This window comes from Siniperca chuatsi, linkage group LG22 (assembly GCF_020085105.1).
Source record: "Siniperca chuatsi isolate FFG_IHB_CAS linkage group LG22, ASM2008510v1, whole genome shotgun sequence".
NCBI lineage: Eukaryota > Metazoa > Chordata > Actinopteri > Centrarchiformes > Sinipercidae > Siniperca > Siniperca chuatsi.
In genome coordinates, this window is record NC_058063.1 from 10,149,580 (window position 1) to 10,170,149 (window position 20,570).

At 41.9% G+C, this 20,570-nt stretch overlaps 1 protein-coding gene across 10 annotated transcripts in view; it reads left to right on the forward strand.

Moving 5' to 3' along the window:
* ppargc1a (peroxisome proliferator-activated receptor gamma, coactivator 1 alpha) overlaps positions 1 to 20,570 on the forward strand; it is a 248,901-nt gene that overhangs the window by 196,466 nt on the left and 31,865 nt on the right. For 5 of the 10 annotated variants that reach the window (XM_044183600.1, XM_044183607.1, XM_044183608.1 and 2 more), the window contains exon 2: positions 19,945 to 20,124. In XM_044183600.1, the coding sequence (XP_044039535.1) occupies positions 19,945 to 20,124 (180 nt within the window). The other 5 variants (XM_044183603.1, XM_044183602.1, XM_044183610.1 and 2 more) reach the window with 5 other exon arrangements.

Below are 20,570 nucleotides of genomic sequence, written 5' to 3' on the forward strand. Positions count from 1 at the left end.
ACCTGTGTGAAGGCGTTTGCCATGATAGAGGTGGATAGACACAGCAACAAGAAATAAAACTATCACTGTAAGAATTTCATTTTCACTCACAGGTCACTGTTACTAAATTTGATATTTCTCTGCTGACTTTAAGCACCATCTGATTCACTCTGTTAATTTAAATAATAATACACAAGCTTTGTTAATGTAAATAATTAATATTTCTTGGTATGCTACATTATATCACTGATTGAGACCTCACAACAATAACTCAATTTAACAGTTTACAAATGTATGAATATTCCTCCACTGCTCAGAATGCAAGGAGTTAACCATTTATGACAGCATGGATTAGCATGGATTATTCATAGACCAAAAATGGTGTAAAAAAAAATAAATGTAAGGGGTTGTGTTGGTGGGAGGTGTGTTTCTATAGGTACTGGTGAGAAGATGAAATACGATCTGTTTGAGTCCAGTTTGAGTAACACATCCATGAGGCGTATCAGACGCCAAAACGCAGCACAGCACTTTATGAGACTAAGGCAGCGTTTTTGTCGTGCAGTGCAAATGTCAATCTGAACACAGCCTTACACAGGAAATTAACAATGCAGACATGGCTCTGCATTTTGAGGCCACTGGTCTGATTATTATAGTCTACGTCCATTACCTCACTAAGTTTGAAGTTAGCAAACATTACGAAAACTAATTTGCATGTGCCACAGATAATTAAAATAATAGCAAACCTATTTATCTTTGTTTAATGATAACTTAGTTAGCATTATATGTACTAACATAGGTCCATTTCTACCTTTTGTTACTGGAAGCAGTCTTACATTGCTGCTGTTATCAGCTGAGGATTTGCTGCAGTTGCATTGGATTTGCAGAAAGAACAGAACTGCACAGTTATAACATAATTAAAGAAAAACCATGTCTTATCTATTTATGTAGTGTATAGGTATACACTGTTCCTGTCGACATGGTCACTCATATGCACCAAATGAAAGTCTGTTGTTCTGTCATTTGTAGTCAATTTACAAGTCTCAGCAGATCATTTCCTGCTTGTTTGTTGGGGATGTGGGAGTTGCTATCAGTTCACTGATGTCAAAGAACTGGCAACGCTGTCATAAAGTAATCACTGGCAGATGCCGTGCTTAACACAACAGTGGCAATGGCTGCTCATTACTAAGGGTTCTTACTGAAAGCATAAAAACCAAGAGTCTCATGGATTATGGATAACTGCAACAACATACTGTATACACGTAATGCATCATTCTCTCTGAATATCACTGTATATACACAGTAGATCTCAACATACTGTATGTGTTACCTAATGTTTACAGTGAAATTTGTTTCAGTTTGAGTGACAAATACAAGTCTGCTTATATTATTTCTGAAACGCTGTTGTTCCTCTACTCAACCTGTCCATGAGTACATAGCTGAATGTGAACCACCAAAAAGAAATTATTTTAAAAGTGGTAGTGTGGATGGGGAAAACTGAGCTTTTCCAGAATGCTACTGTGCAATTGTCATGTGATCTAGCGTGAAGCTGCTAGCTCACCTGATATCAACACCTTTCTCTTTTTCTGGCATCCCAGGACAGCAAACTTTTGGGAAACAAGAAGTAGATGCCAGCATGGACAAAAACTTTTTAAAATGTATCCACATTGCTGTGGACATTAAAGTACCTAATGTGTGAAAACTGTGGGCAGGGGGGTGACACTACTGAGGGCAGAAGGTGTCACTACAAATGAGCTTGATGATAGAGACGAGTTTGCATATGAGAAGGTCATTAGGAAGAAAGGACTTCCTTTGTATAATGTCCCACTCCATCAACCAGCTGAGGTGTTGCCTGGCCCAGGCATTTATTTTTCACAGGAGCTTCTCAAACCACATTCATCCTGTGAAGGTGTTTGCCTGGGACATATGGACCTTTCATCACCCTCATTCCCTCTGTTTTAGAGGGTTTTCCACAGCTCAGTGTGAGACCACCTTGAGATCTGATTCAGGAAGGAGGACGCTGCTGTTTCGAGGTACACTGTTCCTTCCTATGTTGCTTTAATTTAATGAACTGAGCTTAGACATACAGGAGTGGCTGGCTGCATGTTTGTGTGTGTGGGTTCAACCATATTTTCAATGGTTGAACCCACACACACACACACACATTCAGCCATGTTTGATCAGTGAACTGAGAGGAGTGAGATGGATTATTATGAATGAAAGAAAATATGTTCTTTCAAATCAAGAAAAGCTAGCCTATAATGCTAACCAAATAGAGCCATAACAAAAAGACGTACTCATCTATTATTTATAAAGAACATCTAGATGACATTTTCTGGTTATGGGTCTGTGCACTTATGTGTATGTGTATTTGCTGGTAGGATGTGTGGGGTTGTTGGGGGGTTGTTGAACAAGCCCAGTGCCTCATAGCCCCTGGAATTGTGTCCCTGTTTGCGATTACATGCTCATCACAGTCCAAAGCAGCGCTAACTTGCACGTGATGTGCTCTTTGACTCCGGATGGCCAGTTCGGCAGATACCTCCAGCCTTGCCACGCCAGGCGAAGCCAGTTTCCCCAGGCTTCATATTTATTAGCCCTGATGTGTGTGAGCTGCCGTGCAGCCGAGCAAGAGCGCAGAGGACGCAAACCATGCTTGACGTGGCCATCTCATGTGGAAGGCTAGAGTAAATAAAATTCCAGCAGGATGGAAAATGCACAATCATTGCCTGGGAACTGGAGCCTCTCATCATAAGATTCATGCAAACCTAAGCAGGCTCCTGTGTAGACTCTTCATTGAGGTTGAGTTAAAGTCCTCACCCAGTTAACCATTCTTTAGTGGTTAAGAATTGACTTGAGGAATGTGCCTAGCTTAGGCTAGACCTATGCACGTTAGCTTACACCACCGCAGGTTGTGCTTGAGAAATCCACCACTTTCCTCCCCCTCCATTTCTAAATGTCAATCTCCACAATATCCTCCGTGTACAGAAATGCTGCCTTTAAGCATGACTGACTTCTCTCAGGGAGGTATGTGAAAAGACACAAGGAAATTCACTGCTATCAATAGAAAAGTGTCCTGTGTTATTACAACAGTGTGCACTCAAGTACAGGCTATAACTTAATCTTCGTGAGGAAATGGTGTTTGGGGCCTGGGAAAGAAAGGTAATTTACAAGTCAGAATCGTCACCTTAATAGAGGACTTGAAACAAGGTTACTTGATATCGAACAAGTCTAAAAATCTGGTTTCCTAGCTATCTTGTATGAAGACCACGCATTACTTAAAATAGCCAGCAGAAGGGCCAATCATAATACTTTATTTTGAGAATGTAATTTTCTCATGCCTTGCCAGTAATTAACCTCCACACAATAAGGTATTGGAAGCACCACAGACACAATTCCAGCCCCACAGTTTGTTTAAAAGACTAGGCTATATGATAGGCTGTGTGTGACAGGGGAATGGAGGAAGAAGGAAAAAAGGAGCCAAGATTCGACTTTATCTTCTGCAGGGAGCCTTTTCTTTTGCATTGCCTGGTTTTATTCAAAACTGCTGTTTCTTCACTTCTGCTGAATTGGGTTTTGTTCCTGGCTAATTCCAGCCCATCTCAGTCCAGGGCTCGTGGGAACCGCCGCGATCGCTTACAATCACTTCAGTCAAACACCTGGGAGATAATTGACTGGGCTTCGGTCAAACTTGTTTTTTTTTCTTCCCCTCTCTCTCTCTCTCTCTCTCCCTGAGTCTTCACAATGGAGACAAAGAGCAAAGGCACAAAAAAAGATCAGAATCACTAAATCCATTCCCAGACAAGGCACTGTATAGATGGTCCGAGAGCCAAATTGCCTTGCCCCAGTCTGGGCCAACTGAATGTGAAAATGGTTGAGGAACAGTTGTGGTTTGAGCTTGGCATTCCCCAAGGAGATGTAGCGTTTGAGAATATGACAGTGAAAAACACAGACAAATGTATTATCTTTTTCATACCTCAACAAATGCATCCAGACATCAATTCCCAATTCAATTGAGAATACATCAGGGGCTGTATGAACATCAACAGTATCTTCTAGAATCTCTATACCATTGGTGCTAGTTGGCCACTTCAATTATCATGATAGTAATGTGGCTATCATGCTCACTGCCCCCAGATTTGATGTCACACATTTCTATTGGAGAAAGAAAGGGAACTAACTCATCATTTTTGAATTAGTGCATGGCAGCAGAAGAAGCATCCATTAAAACCACACTGCTATTAGTCATTATACAGTATTTAGACTTTACAGTTTAACTATTAAACATAATCATGTCCTAGTTTCATTATCCATGGGAAGTATTTATTATGAAACAAATCTGCAGTGTGTTCTTATCAGTGAATGCAACTTAGTGAATTCATGTTATAGACTCACTAATCTTATTCAAGGTCATGATCCACTATAAATAAAATCCATAAAAAGGAACCTTGTAAACAACAGTGAACTGAGTTGCCTTCTTATCTTACACTTGGCAGCACAGTAGTTCGCATACATATAGAAAATGATTTATCTTCCATACCATGTGTCCACCCCCTGATGAAAAATCAAATTTTTGCATGGAGGTAGTTATATCCTTGGCCTGTTTACTCCAGCTGCCTGTGGGGCAGAGGGTAAATTGAGGGTAATTATTATTAGGGTATGGAAATGTTGACAGCTTTACATAGCCGGTCCGTCCTTACTCGCAAAATGACTCACAAGAACACACAGTGACACAGTAACTCACACCTGTTTATATGGGGGGGGGGCACTCAAGAATGGACTGATCATGACATGTCATATATGTGCGTCTTGTTGAGGGGTTTTGCAGACAATGGCACAAATCCAGGAGCGTTTATATGTCTGTGCCAGTTTAAGGCCTGAAAAGGAAAAAAAAGTTGTTGCTATGGGATGGGACGATGCAAGCTATTCTGCCCATCCCTTTGAGCAATCACCAAAGCCTTAAAGAGTCTGATCTCTCCACGTTGTAACCTACTCAAATTACAGTTGAAAGCATGCGTTAATGGCTTGCATCTTAGCACTTCTCCTTGAACCCCCTGCTATAAGAAGTTCATACAGCAGTCATAATGATGTCATGACGGATGCCATTATCGAATGTCCTCTGCCTTGCACTGCACCAACAAGAATGTTACCTACATAATACAACACAAATAACCTAAATAAGCAACACTTTTATGTTGTTACTTATACATTTTTATTATCACAGTGGCATTTGCCCCCACATATTATGTTAAGTTAAAGATATGTTTCTACTGTTTCTTTATATCTCATTTTATAGTCTATATTAGGATGACTGATGTCTTGAAATAAGAAATGATACCTCAGAGATGATTATCTGCAACACTGTAGATAGAACATTAACAGATTTCCTTTCCATTATCAGGCAGGAGCAAGATTAAATCATGCCATCTTCCAGTTCCATATCTATCTTAGTGCTATGGACTACATCCTGGCTGATCTCATATATGGCTTTGGCTGCTGGAATTTTTCACATTTCTGGCCCATTACCCTCGGCTGGGCCTTGATGAAGCCAAAAGTACCTGCTTTAATTGCTGTGTTTTATAGACTGTACACAAGGCTACCCTCGCTAAATACAGCATGCTTAGATTAATGGGAGCGTTCAGCGTTAGTGCATTTTTAATGAGGACTGGAGGCTGCCAGACTACTTTTCTATATGATGAGGCACACTTTCCCCTTCGTTTGTGACACTGGCAGGATACGTTGTGGCGCCCCAGTGCCCGCCAGCTGGTATCCACTGTGAAGCCAGGAGAAAGCTGGTGTGCCTTGTAAAGTACATCCCACCCAGCAATGACAAGCAAACAAACAAGGCTCTCTGTTTGGTGCATTTTTAGGCATGCAGTGCAGTTTGAAATGCACTGTCTGAGATGTAAATACCCACATTCACCGGCACACCCACCCACACAAATATACACACAGACAGAAAGAACACTGTGCACATGGACGGTTTGGTGTTTTTCCATGTTCACACACAAGAGTGCACCTGTTGTCGGCGCAAACACACACGCACGCATGCGCTCACACACACATATACAGAGCTTATCAAAGAAAAACAAGAGTTTACAGCCTGATATGTTACAGGATACAGGGTGTGACCCTGATTTACATTTGCATGTGGAGTGCAATAGAGTACAGAGAGTAGAAACGGCAGTCAGCAGAGAAGATAACCCCAAACATTCACTCTAAATTTATGCCCGGATCCTATTCCCTATCACTGAATTAATGCTTTAATCTCTCCCTCTTTGTTGCATGTGTATTTGGGCTCAGGTTGTGTGTGTGTGTGTCTGTGTGTGTCTGTGTGTGTTGGGAGGTTGGGGATGGGGGATTATATTTCTCAGCAGCCACTGTTTTAGTAGTTCTTTTTGGAATGAAAGAATTTACTACCGAAGTCCGGATCCTGAGAAATTGCACCTTTTGCCATTTCAGTTTTTCCTCTATTCAAAGTCACACCAATAGTTCCCATAAGTTCTGCTGTCTTTGCATTTCTCCTCCACAAAGAAATAGCTAGTATTCTTTAATGGAAGATTACCTTCAAATGCAAAGCTTAAAAGATTATGCGCTTTCATATATGTCTTTGAGGTCCATTATTCGATGTCATTACTTGAACATTCAGTCCTTTCCCTCACTTTCCCATCTCTCCTCCTCTTTTGATTGTTCTCTCATTTATCTATCTTTAATTCACCACTTTATCTATTCAGATAATACTCACCTGCTCATATTGTGCACGGAAACTTTCTCTTTTTTTGGCAGACACCTATGTCAAATCTGTGACATAACGTACTACATCTTTGATACTGCGGCTCACTCTGCATGCAGTACCACCAACACGTCTGCTGACAGACTGTATTCATAATTTATTCCATTCTAAAATGAAAAATCAAATGTATGCTGGGGAATATTCATTTTTCCCACCGCCATCCTGCCATCTGACTCCTTGCTTTATGAATTATTTTGACTATTGGTAATGATGGTCCTGTGTTGGTAGGCCATTACAGGAGAGGAACTTAATTCGCCCATTGTTAATTAATGGCTTCATTCTTAGCGGGAGTAATAAAAATGCTATTAAGTAAAATACCTCTATCATTAACCTAACTTTGTTAATATGGGTATCAGTGGGGCTCAATAAACAAAAGCTGTAGTGCCTACTGCCACACAGGGGTAATTAAAAATGCACTGTCATTAATTATATTGAATGGAAGATTGTCCAATGAGATGGAGTCTTGTTGACTATTCCCTTCCCAAGCAAGAGCTCCATCAGGCGCTTGGTGAGAACAGCGAGTTTTTATCAGGCCTGGACCTCCTGCTGTTTATCTGCAGTGTACATGTCTATACATATAAAACAAATACATGTAGTTACACAAATTAAGTACGTTCTGTACCTTTGAACTGATTTTTTTTTTACCGCAATATCACAATAACTTCTTATCTTAAATGTGCTGCTATATCAGTTGATGCTTTACTGTTGAGTCATAATGCCGCATAACACACAACTCAAACTCAAATTCTAACAGATGAAAGACCGGAATTATGCAAACTGCTATAAAATGTGTTTGGTCAAGAAACCATAGAGCAATTGTCAGGTTAAATATCTGCTATCTCAGTTAGTATAAACCGACGTGTTTGCACCATAAAACCTGGTGATAACGTCAACACCTCTTGGAATTTAGTGGAAGTATGTTTTTGTGGATTACTTTTCCTTAGAGGCATGATACAGTACCACGGAATGGACAGTAGAGGTACAAGCAGCTGTAGTTGCATTACTTTACCGATTCACAGGGAGAACAATTCAGTGAAACAGTAAAAGAAAAGTTCTTCCACATTCCACAGGTAACAGTGTGCAATGACATTAATAATGTGTATACTGTAGTACAGAACTCACTGGTAAAACTCACTGGGAAGCTGCACTAAAAGGACAAGTAAGGTCGACTTCACATTTACTCATTCCAAAGCTTTATTGGACTAAAAACAAATGACTTCCTTTAACTCTCTGCAAACATACCAGAAACAGTCAACGGAATTGCCGGAAGAACTTCTGTGTTGCATCAATAAATAGAGAAGTGAGTGAGCAATATTGTCAGTGAAGATATTAGCTTTGGAGATATTCTCATTTGTTTGTTCACAAGACAGCTATGACAGCAATCACTCGCAACAGGAACAGGCCCTGAGATTAACATTGCTGGCTTTACGTACCTCCGAGCTGGTTGTTTTCTTCCTCTTCACTATCTCCTTCATCCCTCTTTTCCTACTTTGTCTTTTTCCTCCCCGTCTCCATCTTGTCACATTTCTGAAAAACTGGCGGCACAGGCGTGAAATTGATGTGATGAAAAACAACTGGGATATCTCTATGAGCCATTTGCTTTGCCGTTATGGCCACCCTCTCTCCCTCTCAGCGTGGCTCTAGGCTTTCTGTTGCGTTTGGGGGCATACTGCAAATTAGCCAGCAGCTATCTGAGGTTACCAGCCAAGTGCATCGCTGACCTCGCTCCCTGCCAAGCTCACCCCTCCTGGAACCAGTTCCACGCTCAGCTTCAGCTCAAACTTTGTTTTAGTGATGCTGGGCTTTCTTTAGTTTGGTTGGTATGTTTAAAATTCATTCATTCATTCAGAAACATGCATGATCCATAATAATCATTTTCTTTGGCACATCTTTAATATTCCTGAGTTAATTGAGTTTATAGAGAGGAGGCAGTGCAAGTTTGGCATACCTGATGTTGCTTCTTAAGTTAATGTAATTCAGAATGCATTTTCACTGACAAATGGCTGTGGATACTATGTTACTATGAAATAATAATAAATAGGTATGCGCATATGCTATGTTTCATAAGAGCTTAGATAGAGCATCATCCTAAAGCCTGGTGGTGAATTTCTTTTTTATTACTAACTTCCCTAACAACTGAGGAAATAGAAGGTGCAAGGGCAAATAAGAAAACTCTCCCCTCAGTTATGTTCATCCTAACATCTCCCACATGAGCCATGAAATCGGGCTCTGACTTATCCCGGAGCTTCACGTTTACAAGGAGAGATAAGGGCAGTTCAGACCTATTGTTGCGGCCAGTGTGACCCTAAACATGAAAGGGCATCTTGGCCATCTCCCATTGTGTGCGGCTACAGTATATATTGAGCTGCATAAACCCATCCTTTTGTGTGAAGTGAAAAGAGAGGGGCCTCTTAATTAAGCAAGCGAGAATGTAAGTGACTTCCTACATGCATAAATGAATACTCAAGAAAGTAACTGTGTCATCCTGGATGTGGATAAATGAATAAGTTGCTGAATGCAAGCGGCAGTAAGTGGGTTAGCATGTAAATAAATGAATAAGTTAGCAAATTAGTGTTTAAATGTGTTAGCATGTAAATAAATGAATAAGCGAGTGAATTACAATGTGAGGGAGTTTGCAGGGTGAATAAAGATGTTAAGGAAGCGAGAGTGTCAGCAGTGCAAAGGAAGTTATCTCTGGGAAAAAAAAGCCTTTTGAGGACATAGTTGTTCAAGCGCCGCTTGTTGCGGGGCGGCACAACGAGTACATCTGGCTCGTGCATGTCATATTTCCTCATGTACAGATGACATGCCAATTACTCCTTAATTACACGCGTCATCTGGACCAAAGTGCCCAATGCCAGCGCTGATTAATCCTGTTTATTGTGGCAGTGATGACAGTCCTGGTGGACACAGAGCACCACAATACACACAACAAGGGATTATGGGAGGGATTTAGAGAAGGCTGCAGGGACAGGAGAGCCAGGGCAAGGGTTGACTGATTGAATGACAGCCTGACAGTTAATCTTGCTCTGGATTTCTACTACTGATACTACAGATATCATAAAAATAAGTGATGGAAATCATTTTATTTCCAGAAAATGGAAATGGCTTGAGGCATGGAAATGTTTGACTGGAAAAAAACAAAAAAGCTTTAGTTGCCAAAAACACTGATGTTGCCTACTCACGAGGAAAAGCCAACATTATTGCTCAGCACAATCTGCAATATGCTTACGCACACTTTCATGTTGATGGAGGGCTGCCAAGTCATTTGAATATCATGTCCAGTTAAAATCCCGATTTTACACACATCAAAACCAATTACTTTCTGTCATCTTCACATCCGCATCTCATTATTTCTTCCAATTTAATATTGCTAACGAGGGAGTGCATTTGCAACACAATTTTATTTCCAAAATGTGATAGTCATGAGGGGGCAATGAGGTCACGTTAGCAGTGGAAGAATCTGTGTGTGTATGTGTGTGAAAATCTAAATGAATACGTAGCACATGGGAGCCAGATACCCATCGTAAGAAGGAAGATCTCAGACCGTGACTGGAATATGCGGGGAAGGGGAAGGTGGTAACCATTAGATCAACACTTAGATAGTGGACGTGGTAGAGCCGGCACTGGGAAGCCAGCGGGGACCGGGGTCAGCCCCAGCAAAGGGGACAGCGAGGTGGTTTATCTTCAGATGAGTGATGGAACAGCTTCGGCGCATGGCGAGGTGGCTGCTAGCCTCCCATCGTTCTGACCCTTTGTTTAAGTCCACACTTCCTGTCCCCAATCACTCCTCCTTGTACTTAGTTTCCATCTTCCTTCCCCTTCTTCCATATGAGCCTCTAATTCATGCCCCGTCTTTGTCCAAATCTTTCTATCCCTCACAGCGGCTCACTCCCTCTTGCTTTTGTTACTCCCTGTCACACTCTCTTTCACCATTAGCTCCATCTCCATCCATCTGCTCCTTTTGTCTCGTTGCTCTTTTTCACTAGGATGCCTTGGCAAAAATGGGTATTGACTGTGCCTTCTTTTTCCTCTCATCCCTGCTCCGCTTTCCTTTTTTTTCTCCACTGTGTACTCCAGCAGTACATGCTCCTTTTAGGAGGTGATGTGAAGAGTAGTAGAAATGCACCCTGTAAGGGGAAAAAAAGGTGATGATACAATCAGTTTTATTGTGGCGTAAGGATTTTTTCAGGCTTGTGGTTATACACCCCGTATGCAGGCTGTATGAAAGAATTGCAATTCGCATGCATTTTTTCTCTCTCTCATTCCCCTTTTCCTTCTCTTTTCATTGCTCAAAATAATTAGACTGCAGTCTGGACTCAGGGGTGTAACGTTTCTGCTCACGTTTCCATGATTCAAGAGTATAAGAGAAAAAAAACTGGTTGTGCTGCTCCAGAAATTTCTACCTGTGTGTCACCAACCCCCCTCCCACCTCCATCCCTCCTCTCTCCCCTGATGCTGTTTTAACATGGAGTTCCACAAGGCACAATGCACTTCAGCTGACCCAATTCTTCTCTGGCGCTCTTCCAGTGCTAAGAGTACATAAGGACTGCGCTGTCAAGGTATTCAGCCCTGCCTCTCTATTATTTTAGAAATCAAGCAACATCTGTTGTGCTTTGGGCCCTCCTCGTGACTCACAGGAGGTTTCTGCAGTTTGCAGAAAGATGCACCTAAATTTGCCTGTAGCCAGTGATGAGATCTCATTAATGTATTTTTCACATTCCAGAGTTCATTTTGACTCCTTCTGCTGTTTAGTTTTTTAGTCAAAACATGAATTTTGTTATAGATATTTAAACATAGAGTTCACAATCCAAGACAAGATCTAGTAAGCATAAGCATGTCAGAAAAGAGGTAATTCCTTTAATGCCTGGATATGACTTAGATCACATTGCTGCAAACATCAGTGCTTTTACAGGGCATGGCTTGTGACTCACTAAGTTTAAGGATTATATTAAACTTTAAAAAGTGCCTTACTGGATATTCAGCATGACAACAAGCACTATTTTCATGTGCCCTTTCAGTAGAAAAAGATTTAACTGCATCTCCTCCACACAAGCGCATCTCATTTCCTCTAGTTACTTTGCCGGGCATGTGGCATCTGTTGGAATTTTACAGCAATTTCAAAGTTTGGGTTTGTAGCATTTTAAGCACAGGGAGTGCACAAGTCTTGTTTATGTATGTGTGGTTGGAACCCAAACCCTCATGGTCCATAAATGTTAATATTCCTTGTGAGTGCTATACCCAAGCAAAACACAAAGTGCCTCACAAGTCCCTGCCCAGAGCGCTAGTTTAGCACAGTTCTCCACCAAGACGCATTATACACCAGGCCTGTGCTCACAGCTCACCCCTTTCTACATGCATCTTGCATGACTCGCTGGTGATTTTAAGCAAGCCCAATAACAGCCCTAAAACACACTGCTCCGATGGGAGACTTCGACTCGCTTCACCATGTGACCGTGATATTATCACGGGGGGTGGGGGCATGCAGCCGCTTTTCCCCGGCTCTTCCAAAACAGAGCTGGAGCAGGAAAAGGGAGGGTGGAACCGTCCTGTGTTGCGTCCCAGGCTCCTTTTTGTGTTTACCTGCCCCTGCACGAGACTGCTGCTATTTTTAGTTCCAAGGCTCAGCCATGGCTAACTGGCCCTAGCCTCTTCATGCCATTTGCCTTAATAATGTGGGCTGGACTCTCTGCAGGGAAAGTAGCCGCCATCCTGAGAGCGGCTAAATGACACAGCGGAGTTCATTGATGGAAAGGATTACACGCTTGCACGCAGGGTAGCAAGGCGACGGGTTCTCTGAAGGGCACTACAAAGAGAGGCGATGTAAAATCTTCACAGGGGGAGAATGCACTAGCTTACTGTATGTTAAAGGGCGAGTGTTGGCATAATTTGTGGCGTCACACTGTTTATCTTGTTGTCTATAATGCATATTATTATTAATATTAGGATTAGTTAGGAGCCTATGGAGGTAAAGTGAATGTACGGATAGAAATTCAAAAGAAAAAATGATACATTATGTTGAATATTTCAAATATGTGAAGCAGTTTTATTATGTTATATTAGTTTATTAAAGGATACTTTTAAAGCAGTCCTGTGTGCTCATTCGACACCGCATTGGAACCTTGTATTTGCACCGTGTATCCATTTACATTTCCTGTAGCTAGTTTTGTATGGCATTACATCCTATGTTATTCTAGCGCATTTGACTTGAAATGTGACCGTTTCTTCCACTGTCTCTTAATAAGGAGAAAACAATATGACTTGTCAAGGGGAAAAATCACCCAAGCACCAAAGATCTGAAAGCACATCAAATGACAAGCGGGAGAACATAAGCTGTGAAAGCATAAGCTGTCTTTTATCAGCCCTGAACAATAAATGAATAGATGTGGCACTCTGTTTTACCTCTGCCCTCAATTAATTCGTATGAATCCAGCCACCATGTATTAAAATGGCCAGATGCTAGGATAGATTCTGTTGGGAGCAATGACATGCAACAAAGTGATATGAATCATCCCCGCGCACTGTGCAGCAGCACCCTCTCAGAGGGCCGGTGACACAATTTATGGAAAAAGGAAAACAAGATAAAGCCACTTGAGTATGGATGGACTGTCAAAAACGACACTATTAAAAAAAGACGGTCAGGCTGTATTAGAATTAAACATGTAACCACAATTTCCACTACAGGATCAACACACATTCAGCACTTTCACAGAAATGTTAATATCAGATTCAATCTGAGACCAGGAATGCAAATGGGAGACTCTGTACCATGAGTCAGGCCACGCTGAATGTTCAAACAAAGATAATTATGTCAGCTGACTCTTAGGAGAAATTGTTTAATCATTATGACCCCTTTGCTTTCTGAGAACTGCCAGCAGCAGAAACCCAGATTCAAGTAAGTCAGACTGCAGTTTGTCTGCACGTGGAGCTGGGCATGTTCAGTGTGCATACAGAAAAGTTGTCACATTGCATTATGTTTGAGTTGTGAGCCATTTAGCAATTAACCAACAGTCACTTTTAATTAATTTGGATTTTAATTGTTCCGTTTGAAGTATATTTGTCTGCAAGTTTATGCTCTGCAATTGGCAATATTCACAGTCGTAGAGAGGTTCTAGAAGTTAGGTCCATCGTATGACAACATGCTATGCATCAATGGGTGTGAACAACTTTTCACACTCCATCCTATAGATTCAGTCCCCTTGAGACATGATGTCTATAAGAGTGGCTAAATGCAATGGCAGTGTGAAAGTGAGAACCAAGGTTATTCTTGGAAGCAGAATGATCAAACACGCAGTGATGTTAGCCCTGTGGCTGGCAGTGCTTTGACCCAAATATCTCCTCTGATGTGGGCTACTAAACATTACCTATTTCTCATTCTGCAACGCTCTGTGACAATCTCTCCATACTTACCCATTCATTAGCAGCTCTCTGCAACTGAAACAAAAGCTGTGGCATTTCAAAGATCACCTGTATTTGAGTAGAGATGTAGAACCCCCCCTTTTTTCCCCTTTTGATATGATTCCTATATCTACAAATCTCTACCACTGCATACATAAATATCCAGCCTCTAGCATGAATGTGTTTGCAGAAAAAAAAAAGAATCAAAGGCGATTCAAGAAAGGAAATCATAACATTATATCTATATTTAGCTTCCGTTGTCTTAATTGGCATGAAGAGTACAATCAGATAAGCCTTTTGACTGTGACTCACATGCCGCTTCAGGAGAGGGAGAAATATCATTTACTAGCATATATCTCCTGCCAAGATTTTTTTTCTTTCTTTTTCTTCTTTTTTGGCAAGCCTGTGTTCATTATGGTGCTATTACTCAAGTTGGGAAGAATCTATCTAACCAGCAGCTACTGTACCTGCAGTTCCCTACATCTGTTGGACATACAAACGGTATGTAGATACTGAGACTCCACTTTTTCATCACTGTTGTCTGAGTGTTTAATCTCTGCCGCAGTCACAAAGCCAGCTACAATCGAGCTCCATGTCACTCCCATGTTGCCCCTATGTTACGGTCACTGTGGTCCTGGTCCATCTGGGCTCTGTGAGGTCACTGCACACACCACCTGCTCCGATTGGGTTTCGCCGTGGCTTCTGGGTAGCTTCTCTGGGCACGCGTGGAGAGGCAGATGTATAGATTTAGTGGTACAAATGCCCTCAGATACCCATAAGCATAACACAGGCACACACATAATGTTTTACTGCACACGCAGGGTATACAGTGGCACGCTCGCACACCTACAATCTGTACAATTTACATTTTCAGTCCCTGAACTTTTTTACAGGTTTCTGTGCAATTTTGTGCTTAATGAGACTTACTGTAGGTGGTTCACTAATTTAGGGAGACAATTGCTCCTTGCATGCTCAGGTGGACTTAATAGGCTTACAAGACAAAAAATTTGATTGGGGTTAGCATGCTCCATGGAGTGAGTTTCTTATTACAGCAATGCATTGTCGGAGGTTAACTTGCTTCTGTCCTGAAGATAATGTCTAAACAGAAAAATAACATCATCATCCTTTTTATTTGCTAAAGATCTCATGCAACAGTGTAGTTTTTAGAATAGCATAAATCAGGAGCTTGCTAAGAAAAGACCCATGCGACAATAACTCATGATAACTGACATGTAGAATGATGTTTCTGTTAAATGTGTGATCAGAGGAAGTCAGATAGCAACATTTAGGATTGAAAGAGAATTCCTCCTGCACTAGTTAAGCCTGTCAGTCTACCCAACAGAAGACCCACTTTGTTTGAAATGTCCACAAAGCTTTTGTTTTTATTTTACCGAGGTAGTGTTGCCTATACACGCACTGTTGACACTGTATACATGGTTGATACTGCCACCTGTCCTTTTTATTGCCTCTGAATGGACAAAGAAATACTGAATTACCGTCTTTGATACCCTACACGCCAGACACGGTTAGGTTACAGTCTTGTCTGGAGTTATTTCAAGAAAGGAGCAAAACAATGGCAACGAATTATGTTGTAAATGGACGGCAATTTAATTAAACATAAATTGCTATCCACTGCATTGTTAGTGCAGAAAAACCTGTAATTAAACAGCTGAAACTTTAAATGTGATAGAGTATTGTAATCCCGCCCTTATAAACTCGTTTTCATAAAAAGCTGATTTACTTCTAGGTTACATTGCTGGAGCTTTTTTTAAAATCCATGATCATTCCCGCTTGTCCACGTTTCTGGAAAGACATCGTGTGACTCTTCTATTATGTTCTGCGTTATATGGTGTGTTTGTGCGTGCAGGGATTTCAATACCTTGTGGTTATCGCGCATTCTTGCAGATCAATCCCGATAGCTGCGGTGACATTTTTACAGGCGCAGCTTTGTAAAAAAAAAAAAAAAAAAGTTTACCGTCACTTTTTAGGGAGCTAAAAAAGATCAGGGGCAGAAGATCCGAACCGAAGATATGAGAGATGACTAATGATGGACAGTAACTCAGTAACTGATCCTGAATGTCCATAAGCTATATATTGCCATTGCTCCAGTTATTCCACACTACAGTACAACATTTAGTGAAGAGATTTGCGACCATTTGACCGTTCACACTGCAAAACAATTGCCCCGAATCATATTAAATCGTTTATTTAAAATTTTACAACAAGGCTGAGATCACGAGCTTCAGTTCTAACTCAAATCCAGATTCTTCAAGAATTTCAACTATGAATGAATGTTTTATCTGAGTAACTGGAGTTAAGTTTAAGATCAGTCTACTTGTTTATTGATATTCTCAACCTACAAGCAGAATGTGTAGCTTACTTTTGAATATATATATAGCCTACTGTATATATAGATAGATAGACCATGATATGGTTGGAAGGTGGACATTTTTTGCAGTGCACGGAGAGAATTTTACTATGTGCGCAGCGAGACCCCGCCTGCTCACTGCGCGTCACTGGCGAGTAGTGTGGACGCGGAGTCACTCCCCTGCCTACTTTTAATAGCTTTGTCATGTGATGGAAAGCAGTTGTAAGACAGGTGCCCTCGGTTCATTCTCGGCGAGGGGCAGCAGTTGCCTGTGTGAGAGCGAGTGTGAAGCGTGTGTGGATTTCTTTTTTACTTGATTTCTTTCTTTCTTTTTTCTTTTCTTTTCTTTTCTTTTTTTTTTTGCGTAATTTTTCGGACCGTCATTCAGTGGCTGGATGGCGTGGGACAGGTGTAACCAGGACTCGGTGTGGAGAGAATTAGAGGTGAGCTCATCTAAAAATCCGACTTCTTTCATCTTACCAACCCCCTGGACTTTCTTTTTTTTTCCACCTGGAACGCTGGACAACACTGACTATCCGAGACAGTGATTTCCCATAAGTCTACGCTCTCTTCTCCTCTGCTGCTGGTGCTGGCGGTGGCTTGCCGGTGTAGTGCGCGTCTGAACACAGTTGAGGATGCGGGGGATATACAACACGGGAATATATGACAAGTGGAGAGAATGTGCGGAGTCTCCCTTTTCACCTCAGTTAAAGATGTAGTTGTTGTAATGCGTGCACGGGCTCAGGACCATTGCTTTCCTCATAGGATCTCTGTTCAGTCGGAGCGAGTGCTTGCAAGCTGGCGGATATCTCTCCAGCCGCGGACCTGTACGCGCTCCGGGGCCGAGAAGGTTTTTATGCCGAAATGACTGAAATGTCTCAAAGTCAGGTATTTCGCTGACGCATGAAATCCACTGACGATAACAATCCCTTTGATGTGCTGGGTCGGGGGTAGCGCATGCTATTTTCAAAGGCAAGCAAAGATTGTCCACACGGATGGACCGCTATCTGGCATTGCGCAGGAGCATCATAATACTAACGGCACGTCTGTATGCCAACGTCCCGGCTGGAGGAGCGTTCCACTGGCTGGAGAGCAACATCGCATCCAGCCAGACTTCATCATTTTATCTTCTGCGTATTTTTATTTTTTATTTTTTGGTATCTCTTTATCCAAGTAATTAGCTCCCTTTTGCTCCCGTCGGCTTTTTAATCTAGTTTGCCTTTTCCTAACCGATATGATTAAAGTGCATACAGATGATAAGGCACATCAAAAGGATACTTATTCGTCCTCTTTTTCCTAATTTACCGAGTCCGTCCATCTTGTAATGGACATTTAGGTCTACCTGGCTATACTTAGGTACTTGTCTGCATACAAGAGCTCAGTGATGCTTCAGAAGGGTTTTCACAGTAACTACATGATGTGACTGCAGTCTGGCTGCATATATGTGGTTATCTAGGCTGCTCGATGAGAATATGAGAAAGAAAACTGCCTTTACTTAATAAAAGTAAGGATCTGCTATTTCCGACCGATTCAGGGGTTGCTTTTTCCAGATGCGCTCCTTTGCACTTAAATCATCGATGCATGCACATAGGCTACTCTGTCACTTTAGCCAGGTAAGCTTCTGGAGAGAGTCCTCTTTATCGTTTGGATCGTTTAGCGCCTGTCAGTCCAACAAATGTACGCGTTTTCTTGAAGCTCCTTTTTCGACTCATTCTATGAAACGTGCGCATGTAGACTCAATAATACGCAATAAACCCCTGCTTTTTCAATGACAGAACTGCCATCCAGGATCTCGGTCCTTCCTCTGATCATCTTCCCCTAGCAGGTGCTTTTCTGTGCGATGCGTGCGTAAATCACTGGAGCGCTGTGGTGCGCCCTGATTGTCTGTCTCTGGCGGCGCTATTTCATTAGTTCAACAAGAAGTCCTTAAGATAATTGGGCATAGGACGTCCAGCCTCTGAATATCCTAACATCTTTGCCACCGTTTTTTTCTTTCCGTGCCTTGTCAGACTGGATCACCTCAGGGGGAAGCCTAAGACGCAGTGAATCTGTCCCCTCCGCTGTCGCGGTTGTAACATAACGGATTTGTCTCATCATAGTCTAAGTCATCGTGTATTCGTGTTGGTGCGAATCCGACGACAGATGAACTGTGACACCGGTGTCTGGGCAGTTTTTCCTACTTGGCACAGCATCCGTCTCCCAGCTTTGCCCTGAGCCGAACCCGACTCTCATCCCTCCTCACGCTGCGGGCCAAACACCTCCCGGCTTCGCCCGAGCATAGCTATCATATATCTGTCTTAAGGCCCTCCTGTAGCGTTCATAGCTGACGTGTTGGCAACACAATCCGGAGTGTGCAGCCTATTAGACAGTAGACACAAAGCTGTTTTCTCAGGCTTGGATTTGCATGTGCACAGTGCAGAGTGTAAACACGCCTAGACACTGGTGTGTTTTTGCCTTTTATGATTCCTGACTGTAGCTGGCAAAGTTTGCCCAGCTTGCAAGGAGCACAGACAAAGGTCTGCCTGACTGTTGCTTATTTCAGCTGTTGGTTTCCTGCCTACTGAAATGAGCACATTATCCTTAATGATGTGAATCATTTTGCTGGACAAAATTAATTGTTACTGTGCAACATCCAGGGGTAGGGATTCTACATATGGTACACATCTGTCATTTAAAATGATCTTGCAAAATCAGCTGATCTTTGTAAACCTGTTGCCTCCTGCTTCACCTTCTGCTAAAACACCTTTTCACATCACCAAATCCCTGTTGATTTCCAGAGCCCCCTCACTTACAGCCAGAACAGAGCTGATGATTTGTGTAGGGAGGAAGCGGGAATAGCTGCTACATACTGTACACATTGGCTAGATTACATAAAAGTGGCAGGTGAATAACAAAATGTCAACAGGCAGCATTTAGCAGCGCGGGGGCCAGCACCAATCGCAGAGCTCGGGGAGCGATGGTGGGAGGACAGTGTACTGCAGGTGGAAATAGGTTGCAGGTTTGCATGTTGTTGTGCCAAAGGAGCTGACCTGCTGCCTGTCAAAAGAAAATCTCTTCTGATAATAATCAATAGAGTAATAGTGAGAGAAGTAATAATGGGTGTATTAATTAATTTTAGCAAGTAAATGTGTCACATGAAAGTGGCAGACATATTCAAAATGAAGGATTTTAGAACTTAATTTCTCATTGAGATGAGAAGCTTCAGCTTTAAACGACTTAACTATTTGTATGTTATACAACTGTATGGATTTCCTTTGTTTAGGACTCAACAGCAGGTTTTAAGAAGACTTTTGACTCCCGTCCAGATTGTGATTTCCCCCATTGTTTTCAAACTTGGCACAAAGAACTCAGTGTCTTAATTTGCATATGAAAGAGATTTTTGTCTGACTATCTTTGCTTTCTTTTTCTCCAGTGTGCTGCCTTGGTTGGTGAAGACCAGCCCCTCTGCCCAGACCTCCCAGAACTCGACCTCTCAGAGCTGGATGTCAGTGACTTAGATGCAGACAGCTTCCTTGGTGGCCTCAAATGGTACAGTGACCAATCAGAGATCATTTCCACTCAGTATGGCAACGAGGCTTCCAATCTTTTTGAGGTAAGTCAAGCTTACAGTAGCTTTTTATTACAGCATCTATATATTTTTGTATTCATTACCTTCATCAATATTTTTTCTTTATTGCATTTATAACACGGCACGTTGCTGTTTCTAAGCAATCTGTGCACAGTGATTTCATTATATACTCTCCCAGGGGTGAGGAGTGAGCTGGAATAATAACATGCCCTAGCAAACACAACACCTTATCACACTCTTGAATGCGAGCCAAACAAAATGTACAACTGTTACCAGTTTACAAACATGCTTTTACATTGCTCCGAAGTACAAAAGGGGAGATAACGTGAAGAACGATAAGTCAAGGAGGACCTTTGTCCCCTTGTTTGGATCCTGGCCGTGACGGTAGGCTCCCTTATCAAAGTGTTAAGCATTTATTTCTGCCCGGAGTCAGTAATGCGGCACACATCTGAAAGAACGCTCCGGTAGTA